The sequence below is a fragment of the Seriola dumerili genome, unplaced genomic scaffold, assembly GCF_002260705.1.
Source record: "Seriola dumerili isolate Sdu_G_001 unplaced genomic scaffold, Sdu_1.0 BDQW01000877.1, whole genome shotgun sequence".
Classification (NCBI taxonomy): domain Eukaryota; kingdom Metazoa; phylum Chordata; class Actinopteri; order Carangiformes; family Carangidae; genus Seriola; species Seriola dumerili.
This window is the reverse complement of record NW_019175132.1, coordinates 38,901-50,997: the sequence shown is the minus strand read 5'-3', so window position 1 is coordinate 50,997 and position 12,097 is coordinate 38,901. Positions and strand designations below refer to the sequence as shown.

The window sequence follows — 12,097 nt, the reverse complement described above, 5'->3', positions numbered from 1 at the left end:
AGTATATGTATATACAGTATGTATATATACATATGTATACTTTAATGGAGAAACCATGTACAATTCTCCTTTTTCAGTTATTATTTAGTTATTTGGTTATTATCAAAGCGCTGTTGTCACTAGAGCTCCAGAGAGAGGCCTGAGAGAGGAGATGTAAAACTACATCGAGACGGTTTTTGGTTCTTAAAAACCACAAATATATCTTCTTATGGATCAACACTTCAAATAAAACACCCCGTGCTTCTCACAAGAGGACTACAGTGGACTATAGGTCAGGAAAAACAACACTTTTTGGGTGCATGAAGCCATAGAGTGTTTGAACCTGCTTTAAAAATAATTGGATATGCATATAAAACTTTGTCTGAACAGATATGATATAATATGATGTTCGCTGATTTGCTGCTGCTCTGTCGACAGCTTGTGTATATTATCACGTTGACCATATCTGGAAAGGTAGCTTCATTATGTGACCTGCTCCAGCGTGTTATTACACACATACAGCAAATGAAAATTAAGTATATAACATATTGGCGTCTATGTGTGTATACAAGTAGTGGAAAGAGGAGGAATCCATGTGATCTTGTAGTTTTGTTTTCTGTAGTTGCACCGCTGCTCCGTCACACAACCTTTCCCAGTGCTGCAGATCCATCAACTCCTCAGGGTGCCAGCCCTCTGCACCGCGTTGCCCCGTTCAAGATTCAGATTAAGAGACTGGAGTGCCAACTCCACCGGGGGGGGGGTTAGCACTATATCCTCCGTGCCAATGCCCTACTTTGAGTCAGTGAGTGAGAGGAATGTGTGCCACGTGCAGTGGCATCCTCCAGGCAGGATGACTTTGAACTCCCTCCCAGCTGAACCCACAGATCTGTGTCAGGGTCCCATTGTAATATCTAATGAACACATCTCTTATATCCTCACTGCTTGAAATTAAGAGTTTTTTTTTTTTTCTTTTTTTCCCACAACATGCTGATAAGAGGAACTCTGCAAAGCAACCGATATAAAGCAGCAGCTTTCATTAGTGCTCTGTGATTACAGCTTATTGGTAAAAGGATGCTGCCCCTCCAAATATTGCCCAGGGATCCGAATACAGCATTACTTATTCATGGTATTCACATATATCCCTAATCATAATACATTTATTTACATATTCGTTTAGCTGCCCCCCTATAGTGCCAAATGACTCTCAGGCTGACCTTTCAAATTGTGTTATTAATCTTAATATGAATACGCGGGGATTGCCTAAAGGCTCGATGACACTAACCAGTTCAGAGCTAATTGTGGAGCAATCTCTTTTGTCTCTATATTTCTTTTACAAAAGATTGGTTTTCCTCATTAACCCTCATTTTTAGATTAACCATATCCTAAGCCTTGAACAGTCCACATGCTCCCACACTCACAGAGGACAAAAACATCTAAATCACTATCCCAGCCATACATTTCTCTTGACAGACATTAATGTTTTATGGTTTAGAGCTAAAGCATTTGTGAGATGTGCTCAGCTGCAGTGGGACTTTTGGGAGCAGTGTTAATTTTGGCAGCTGGTTTTGATTTAGTTTCAGATAATGTGTAATAGTTGTAGTCAGATTGAAGTCATTTGATTTTTTGTTAGTTTCAGTCGACAAAAGCTAAAGACATTTTAGTCTGGATTTCGTCAGTGCCATGTTCGTCCCATTTTCATCATACGTTTTGAAATTTTTCCTTTATTGGATTTTGAGGCCAAAACTGCCACCATCTTTGTGTACAGTTACCATGGTTACAGGTGTCACCCTCTCCAGTAGTACAGACTGACTCACTCAGTAAGTCCTAGTTAGCTAGTGAGTTGTGCGGGTTGTGGCTCCAGTCTTTTTTTAAAGTACAGGGATAATGGTAGTGTGAGAAGCCTGGGATGTAGTTTGTCTCTTTGGGGAACAATGTGAAGAGGCTTGACAGAAGGAGCCATATGGTCAAACATTCACAGTTATTTTGTTGTCAAAATGTGTTAATTTCTCTCTACATTAAAATAAGGGAGATGAGTTGTTATTGTGTATTTAGACTGACAGTTGTTAAAATTTTGTCTTTCACCAGGTTGTTGATCTACGGTCAGTACTGCAGTCACATGGAAAACGCCCAGAAGACACTGGATGAGCTAATAGCAACACGTGAAGACGTCAAGATTAAAGTAGAGGTAATGTCCTTCACCTCTCAACCCGGGCAGCTGACAGCCACAGATTTAATGCGGCTCTTTAAACATGTTAAACTGTAGACTGTAAACGCAAACCAAACAAGGAAGGGTGAGCAGGTAGAGTTCAGCACATCTGGCTGAGACGGAGGGTCACCCGACAAAAACATCTGAAGCCACGACACAAGAAAGTGCACAACATTTTCTACAGCCCTCAACAGAGTACTGTATCTACTGTATGTGTGTAATAACACGCTGGAGCAGGTCACATAATGAAGCTACCTTTCCATATATACTCAACGTAATAATAATATCCACAAGCTGTCGACAAAGCAGCAGCAAAGCAGTGAATATCGTATTATATCATATCTGTTCAGATATAGTTTTGTGGTTTACTAATTAGAGCTGAAACGATGAGTCAATGACTCACTTGACAGGAAATTTGTATTTTGATAGTGAATTAATCCTTTCATTCGTTTTTCCAACACCAAACATTTGTTGGTTCAAGCTTCTCAAGCTTTTCTTGCACATATGATGGTAAATGTAATGTTTTTTTTGATTTTTTACCTGAATAAACCAGGCACTTTGAAGATTTAATGTAAATGATTAATCAATAAAATAAACAATAGATTTATCGATAGTGAAAAGCACTAGCAGCCCTTGTGTAGATCTATAGTCTTATCTTGCTTGGACAATGCAGTAAATATCTATGGAGTTTAAAACAAAAGAAACAAGACAAGATTCTGTTTTAAATGATGCAACGCTGTTCCAGACCGATTATGCAAATGAACCAATCAAATACTACAGAATTCAACTAATCTCAGACTAACGAGTATGAAAATACAAGTTGCTGTTAAATAAATGATGACATTGAACAAATTCATAGATGGCATCAAAATTTGGTGTTGTCATATACAGTATAAACTGATATGAAATCAGAAAGGCAAATAATGTAATCTACCAATATGCCCTTAGAGCCGTTTAATTCATAATATTCTGTTACTCTGAACATGAGTATTTATGAATTTTGTACTAGCTCATTTAGTTGGGTATCATCTTGTTTGTCTCGTTAAATCTGCAAGATTTTAAAGATTTATAATTTATAATCCGTTTCTGCTGTAAGATCCCTCTCTCTTTGTTTACAACTATTATTCTCCTCTAAATCAGGATTCTTCACAAGGATCTGAATTTATGACAAAAAGCAAACACCCTCCTGTAATTGTGGGGTTAATGCACGTTAGCAGTTAGCATGGCCAGAGAAATTACAAAAAAAGATGAGATGATTACAGCTCGGGAGGTTTACACTCTCTCTTAAAATAGAAGATCTTTGTAACAGGGTAAAAAAACAGCTTCTTACTGTCTTTTAACACTAAAACCTTGTTTATACAGAGGGATAAGCCGTCCTTGTTACTGCACAGTTACAGAAACTGAATAAAGAAACTCCTACACAACCTACTGTGAGGGAACTTTATAGGATGATACAAACAAAAGACAATATCTCATAGAGCCAATGCAGAGTTTATGGAAATGTATATATTAGTCACAGGAATTTCCCTGTCAGCATGCAGAGTAATTGTGTCACAAGTGTCTGGCACGACCAGAGCTTTTGTGCCCTGGAACAATAAACTGGCCTTGTTGTTGTTAATGGAATACCGCATGAATGTGTGGAAGCAACAGCAAGCGCTGCAACAAGACACAATGAATTATTAAACAAGTAGCGAATGCTTGTTAGTGGGGAAACACACAATGCCGCATTATGTAATGTGTAACAACTGCCCCACTGCTTGTGTCGTTGTTCCGCAGGAATGTACTATGAAAGTGCAGGAAGGGAAGTTCAAGCTGCAGGATCTTCTGGTGGTTCCCATGCAGAGGGTGCTAAAGTATCACCTACTACTGAAGGTAGGGGGCGTCTCATATCTGCTGGACCTACAATAACAGAGATGATAAAGTAAACAGAAAAAATCTTTGAATGCTTGAATGAACAGGTTTCAAAGATGAGTGTCTTCATCTCTTTGATGAATGAAGCAGATGGAAATGTGGTCCACACCTTCCTGCTTATAAATATCAAACACTCACCCCCTGTTGCCTTGAAAGGAGGCTGTGAAAAGTTTGTAGCTTGCTTCTTCATCAAGGATGGCAGCTGCAGACAGCTTGGATTCACAGCAGTTATATCTGAACCAGTTTCACTGTAAATGGAAATGTCCCTAGAAACTTTTCAAATCTCTCCTGCAGCATTCACCACCACCACCACACCTTACTACCTCCTCATGACGAAGCACAGCCAAGAGAAGCAAATTTAGCAATTTACTGGTAAAGAGATGATTGTCTAGTTTCATCCACGGTTTCATAGAATCCCACACTTCTTCTGTGGTAACATTTTCAGGTAAATATACAAGCAGACGTAGGTGTTTGAAGTAGAAAAGCAACGATGAAAAGTTATGATGCTACAAATCATGTTTAAACATAGTACAACGTCTTTATGGATCAGTTCACAATAAGAACATTGAAACAGTTTTTGCTTGCAGAAACCATTCCTGCTGTTCATACTGGTCGTTAAAAGATCTACTCCAAATGCAGTTCCAGAGAATGTGGAGAAAATCCTTAGTCCTCCTTAGATGTATTCTTCCCCATCTACAAAGTCTTGTTAGGAAAATCCCTTTTTGGGTTTCCAACGACAGTGTTTCCTCACTGTAGTGGAGGCACAGTAACACAAAGAGGGAATTTTCTTCTAAAACGACAGCAGCTCAAAAAATATCCTCTTGATGTGGTTAACTCAGTCTGCTAAAGCCTCTTATTAGCTTCAGATACATTTTTAAAGCCGCCGAAAACTTTGTTTAAAATCCCACAAATCCCTTTTTTCTGCATTTTCAATTTGTGTATTGAAAAAAAAAAACCTTAGTGGAAACACCAAAAATTTTCAAGATTCAGTCATGAAGTATCTGACTTAAATATTCACCACAGTGGAGTTTAAAGAGACTTAGCAGCAATAAGGGGACTACAACCTTCTTCAAAAGTATAAATGTCATATTTTCTATGTTTTCAACTTTGTTGCGCCCTCTCTTCTTCTGCAGTGGTTTAATGGCAGCTGACTGGACAGTTGGTGCCAATTAGCTGTTTATTTTGACTGAACTAAATTTTGCATAATGGAAGGGGATGGAAACACACATTAATTTGCATTTTCTCTTGCTGTTTTTTTTTTTTGGCTACAATTTGCTCTAAAACAGAGGAAAACCCAAACACAGAAATCTCTCATGGAAAATAACCAAAATTGTTGAGAAGTTTGTGTGTTAGTTCCCTCAGTTCATAACAAGGAGCTTATTTAAGAAAATATGTTTCCAGGGCCTTTAGTTGCACTGAATGAGGACAGTGGATCTTGGCCCCCATCGCTTATAATGGATATGCATTAGGAAGTGAACTTGTCCCACCCAGTATGAACAGTAGGAAGGATTACAGCAAGCGAAACCTGTTTCAAACTTCATGTGTGTACCTAATTATTGGTTGAAGACAGACTTGAAAAATAGTGGAGGTAGCCTTTAAATTACCTCACAGAGCATCTGACCTGATGACTACCATGATATGGCTGTGCATATTCAAGATCCTCATACATGATAAACACTTGGCGCCAAGCATTGTGGATTAAAGGCATTGTGGGGCTTTTTCCACAGGTAGACATTGAAAGAACTAAGCAGATCTTATAACCCTAATAGTGCTCAAATAGTTCCAAACAGCTCCTGCATTGTGAGGCTCACATTTTGTTGAGACTCTTTTCAGAGAGGTGAGGGTTCATGTCCGCTGTAATTTCAGCCAGCACTTAACAACCATCCTCAAAGGAGTATGTTTTTTTCCTGTCAGTGAGCTTTGACTGGTGACAGTTGTTCTTCTGGTTCTGGCCGGTACTGTTGTACTTTTCCAGACGGGTGACCTTGCCACATGAATTGTGTTTGTTGTTTTTGTAAGCAGTCCACCAACAATTTGGACACTGACTATTTGGCCTGTCTGGAAACTGTTCCTTACACTTTGTAACTTCAAAAAGACTGCGGGAACACAAACTGCTACTTGGCATTTAACTCAGTACAACTCGCCTCTGTGTCTGCCTTTGTGCTGCTTAAAGTCTTTTCATTTGTTGTTTCCATTATTGTTGCTCTGCCCTCTGGTTCAAATATTTATGCTGAAATTACAAATAGCAGCCAAAAATGATTTGAGCAAAGGTTAGTCTTTGCCTTAGTGTTTCTCAGTAGAACGATATGTCACTGTCCTTTGCAGCTTGGCAGCTATGTGTTAAGACAGTACATATTAATAAAGAGTCTTATTTGAAGTTTAAGGTTAAAAAAACTCTCTTTTGCAAAATAATTTCCTTTCTTTTGGTCAAAAGTTTGCATTTGGTGAACAGTATGTTTTTAGTTACCTCACTTTTAAATCAGTCTTTGGCATGTCTACTGCAATTGCAACAGATCTAGTACTAATTAGTCTATTAATCAGTCAGTTGATAGATTTAATTAATTGACAATAATTTTAATGACCATTTGACCATTTTGAGTCATTTATCAAATAAAGATACCAAATGTTTGTAGGACTTTAGCTTCTCAAACATGTGGATTCGCAGATTTTGTCTGTCTCATATCATTAAAAACAGAATCCCTTTGGGTTAATTTTAAGAACTCCAAAGGGACTAAGCTATTGTTAGCTGTAATCATCAATTGCAGCCCTGCACTGATGCCCACATGCAAATGTATTTAATCCCAATGTCTGACCACTCACATCCCAGCCCACGTTTCTCCCTGCAGCTCCCCTTCCTGTTGTTCATGTATACAACATGCCTGCCACTGTAATATCCTCCATGATTAATTGACTTTGCATCTCAATTATGGATGAGCATATGAGTTTATGATGCGGCGCCAAATGGACGGGGATGGGGGCGAGTATTTGCGTCAGGTGATTGTAGGTCCACACAGAGAGTGCTGCGGCTTCCAGTTTGATTTGAACCCCCTGCAGGAGTCTCAGCAAGGCACTGAAGTCAAATCAACTGTGCACTAATCAGATTAAATGCACCCCATTTCACTGCTTCTCACAGCTTTGCAGTAAGGCACTGCTGTATGCTATGGCCTTGGGGCATGTCAGATTGACAAGTCGTGTGTGTGCGTGTGTGTGCGTTTTTGTGTGTGTCCAGTCATGCCCATGGTCAAGCCCATGGTGTGAATGCTCGGCTCTCTTCATGTTTCATGTACTGTAGCTGCACTTTAAATAAAGTGAATTCACAGTCATCTCAGAGGTAATTCTCCTCAAGCAGGGTGTGAATATTTGATGGGTTTACAGTGTTTTTATGAAGTCGTGATTGTATCTTTGAGCGTGTGGGCTGTGCTGCAGCCACTTTGCTTGTGCAAAATTAACAGACCGCGATTTTGAAAAGATCTGCAGTGTCAGCACATCAATAGATAACCTCACTCTTCCTCCTGGTTGTGCTGGTTTTACTGGTGGGAAGCCAGTGAGGGATAATGACCTTGTCGCAGCACTAATTGCTGCTACTGGCTGTTCAGGGTGCCTGCACAGTGGCAGTAGGGGTGGGGGATGGGCTTAGTGGGGGCTGGTGAGGGATGGTATCAAAAGTGTTTTGCCCTCCGGTGAAGCTCATTGCTAGCAGGTGAAACTGCAAGAGAAGACGTTTTGATTTGTCATAGTGGGAAAAGCACACGTGTAACAAATACCATTAATAATGGTTGCATTTCTTTCAGGTTTTCCAGTACAAAGGCCCCAGTATTGTGCATTGTACTGAAATCACATCTGTGCTTTACTTGCTTCATCAAGTCAAGATGTCTGCCAGTAAAAAGGTCCATATTTGTTTTCCAAATCAGGAAAAAATGGGCAAAATATCGCACCAACGAATATGACTTAAAAAAAAAAAAAAACAAATTAAAATTTTATATGCTACATTCTGTTGTTGCTGTCACAAGCCACAGGATGAACTGTTAACACCTCCAACTGAGTGATAATCGAGGTCATTTGGACTATCTTTAGATCTGGACACAAAATATGAGATTCAGAATAGGTAAAAAGTGTTCATGTACAACCCTGTGTAGTCTAAGTATGCACCATGTGTGGAAATTCCAGCGACTGTCCGGTAACAGTGAAACATTCTTTGTACTGACTTTGAGTCGTTGTGAAAGTCAGTTCCTTGTGTTTTCTTGCATGTCAGACAAAACGGAAAAGACATTGACAAAACCTGGCTGAGCATAGTTGATGCAGCTCACTGCTGAGTACTGGAACTTAAAAGTTTATTCATGTGTCGCATGTGATTTTTAGAAAGCGCTGAAAAGCTGGAACGCTGACAGAGCTCTACTTTCATTTATAAAACTGTAAAAGATTTGATGAGACTTGTTTTTCTTTTTCTCACGAAGGTGGCTGTATCTCACCGTGGCTCCACAGCGTTTTATAAATCACTCCGATAAGCCTGTGGAGGAGACAGGATGCAAACAATCACACATCAAAAACGATGTAACATATTTGTTATTGACTGGCCACGAGGAGGACAATATGATTTGCAGAGGACACCACGTTTACCATTATCTTGTTACCATAAAGAACAGTCAGACCTCGAGGCTAGTTAGCGGTCTCTGCTGCTTCCTGTTGTCTTCTATCTTTATGTATGGTGCTGATGACTGTGCACAACTGCAACTTATTCTCAGCCACATCACTGTCACATCCATAATCACAGTAAAGAGCATCTATACATCTCTCACACAAACGCCTCAAATTACTATAGGATTGAAAATTGTATTTTTTGCTGTTCTGTAAGATAGAGACATCAGAGGTAGATTTAAAAAAAAATATATATAACTTCAAAAATATATTATATATAAATATATTCTATAAATATAATATATATAATATATAATATAATGATTAATCTCCCTCCACAGGAACTTTTAAGTCACTCAACTGACCGGCCAGAAAGGCAACAACTCAAGGAGGCACTGGAGGCTATGCAGGTCTGGTGTTACATATGTGTTTGTATGTGTGTGCGTTCATGAGTGAACAAAATAATGAAAAATTACATAATAACCCTGCAGTGCTCTTAGCCAAAGCTGTGTAAATTGTTTCATACAGCTACTGTGGCTCAGCGTACAGCAAAGCCACCATGATATGACAGCTGTCAGAAAGATTTTCAGTGTTGGGGCTTAACAAACGTTTGTGTCGCTCTCTCAGGACCTGGCCATGTACATCAACGAAGTCAAGAGGGACAACGAGACGCTGAAGAAAATCAGCGAATTCCAAAGTTCTATAGAAAACCTTGTAAGTATTATGAACTGTTCACTGCAGAAAGTGACTGTGCCATGCATTTTGTTACCTTCTGCGCAGAGCCAGGGTTAGCTATTTCCTTCTGCTTATATTTTTATGCTAATGGCTGCTGGCTGTAGCTTCATATTTTAATGGACAGATGTGATGTGATGTTTTCCCAAAATGTCAACCTGTTGCTTTAATGTTGTAGTTAAGTTTTTAAGATCTGAAACTACATTTTCAGGTGCTTCTGACTTTCCGTTTTGAGATTATCAATCGTCTTATTACCGCTCAGTAAATACAATAAAATGAATACATCTTTTTATTACTGTTTTGTCACATACCATCATTTATAATCCAATTTTCTGGCTTCTGTTGTACTTCATGTGGCTCAATTTGACATCTTTATAGTAGTCGGTTTTTGTGTCAAAAAAAAAAAAAACCTAATACACCAGCGCTAATGTTATCACCGGGCTGTGATATAAAGTTTGTCAGAGCGATTAGTCACAGACAAGTCACCCATTCTTGAAAATGTCCACGTGTTCTTTCCCCCTGCTGAGGAGGCTTGCAACATCCTGCTTTCACTTGTCACAATGCTCTGCTACAAGAATGCTCCCAGTAAATCATTCAGTCTTGCAGAGCACAAACAGGGGAAATAATGTAGACTCCAGACAGATATTCACTTACCATTATATATCTAACACTCTCATTTTTTTCTTTCTATGTCTTCTATCAGCATTTTCTTCTTTTTTTCAGTTTTTTTTTTCTGTTGCTTCCACCTGAGATCAATGGGGTTACTTTTGGACCACAGATACAGTCAGCAACCTCAAATTCAGATTAGGAAATGTAACTGAACAGGGATTAATAGTTTCTGTGTTGTACCATTCATTACCTATCTTATTTGGATTCTCTCTGAAATTCAAATGCAGCTGAATTATTTATGGTTTCTCATTAAATTTGGAAGTGAAAAAAGTGTGCGGTGGATTGACATTCAGTGTGTCTTTGTGACCTAAGCAGCAGGTGAAATTGGAGGAGTACGGGAGGCCAAAGATAGATGGAGAGCTGAAGGTGTGCTCCATCGTCAACCGAACAAAACAGGACCGGTGAGTCCAAACTTCTCAGACAAAAACTAAAATAAAGCAAAAAAAAAAAAAAAAAAGTGACATATTCTCACCACCAAATTATCAATCAATGTGTGTGTATGTCTTCAGGTATATATTCCTGTTTGATAAAGTGGTCATTGTCTGCAAGAGGAAAGGCTATAGCTATGAGCTCAAAGAGATTATTGAACTGCAGTCATATAAAATGTCGGACGACCCCATGAACAACAGAGACATGAAAAAGGTAAGAAAAATCGTACCATGTGGTTTTAAAAAAAGAAAAGACACAGAGCAGAACAATCTCTTATGCAGTGAGATCTTTGTGAAGGCAGCCTCGCTTAATCCAGGTGATGAAAAAAAAATCCCGTGTAATCATTACAAATGTCGCCCTTGAGCTGAAGGAGCTTGTTGATGGTAATTTCAGATACTTATGAGTAATGCATTGAAGTGTCAGATATGCATTGTGCTCGCCCATGCTTGAAAGATCATGTAAATGCAATGAAGGTCATTTAGGATTCATGGAATTGTACCGCAGTGCATTTTGCGTCTAACATTGCTTTTTTTGTTTTGAATCTGCATGTGTCTCTCCATGTTTGCATGTGTAACTGGGTCTTTCTCTGGTGTCTTTCTTTTTGCATGCTTACCAGTCGAGTGGAAAAATGGTAAGCTCAAGTGACCCCCTTTATTTAACTCATCTTCTCATAGTGGCCTATTTTTGGCAGAAGTGTTATTTGGGTATCACGCCGTGATTGCACGTGCACCCACCCGGCTCTGTGACTGACTGGCCCTCCAGCTTTTGGTCAAGTGCATCGCTAAAGCATGTGGAGCATCTGTTAGCTCTGATTTAAATGTGATCATATCACATACATAATACATATATACTATTTTGCACATTTATTTGAAAATGTTGGTATCACAAGCTTCTTTGCCTATCTCTATCTGCCATTGCCATCCACACGTCTCTCTCTGCCATCTGTTCTTCACTCACTTTTTCTCCCCAGTGGTCTTACGGCTTCTACCTGATCCACCTGCAAGGGAAGCAGGGCTTCCAGTTCTTTTGTAAAACTGAGGAGACAAAGAGGAAGTGGATGGAGCAGTTTGAAATGGCCATGTGAGTATATTTGCATGGTGGAGTTGGCGACATGAATACAAAATTTGAATTGCAACTCTCCTGGAAATTCAACTGAGAATCTATCTGTCGATAAAATAACCAGGTGGGAATGTCTGTTTTGGGGCTATTTCAGTCAATTAAACACCAGAAAAATCAAGCCACATCATGACAAATAAAACGTCTTGTCAAATCATCAGAATTATGCATCACTGTAATCCTTTCATCCAGGTCCAATATCAAGCCAGAGAGAGCCACAGCCAATCAGCATAACTTCCAGATGCACACGTTTGATAAGAACACCAACTGTCGAGCCTGCAAGATGCTCTTGAGGTAATGACCCTGAAATGATGAATAATGAATCCATCCTCATTCAGACTATTCAAGTACTAGCACTAGTAACTAGTAAATAGTAGCCTAGTGCATTTCTTTTTCACCGTCATTTGTATACTCTGCACA

General features: G+C 39.2%; 1 protein-coding gene across 2 annotated transcripts in view; it reads left to right on the top strand.

Annotated features, from left to right (window-relative positions):
* Positions 1 to 12,097, top strand: part of vav2 (vav guanine nucleotide exchange factor 2) — a 209,513-nt gene that overhangs the window by 183,639 nt on the left and 13,777 nt on the right. For both annotated transcript variants that reach the window (XM_022766624.1, XM_022766625.1), the window contains exons 9-17: positions 2,065 to 2,164; positions 3,962 to 4,057; positions 9,073 to 9,141; positions 9,359 to 9,445; positions 10,445 to 10,533; positions 10,642 to 10,774; positions 11,178 to 11,192; positions 11,532 to 11,641; positions 11,870 to 11,971. In XM_022766624.1, the coding sequence (XP_022622345.1) occupies positions 2,065 to 2,164; positions 3,962 to 4,057; positions 9,073 to 9,141; positions 9,359 to 9,445; positions 10,445 to 10,533; positions 10,642 to 10,774; positions 11,178 to 11,192; positions 11,532 to 11,641; positions 11,870 to 11,971 (801 nt within the window). The remainder of the gene's footprint in view (positions 1 to 2,064; positions 2,165 to 3,961; positions 4,058 to 9,072; positions 9,142 to 9,358; positions 9,446 to 10,444; positions 10,534 to 10,641; positions 10,775 to 11,177; positions 11,193 to 11,531; positions 11,642 to 11,869; positions 11,972 to 12,097) is intronic.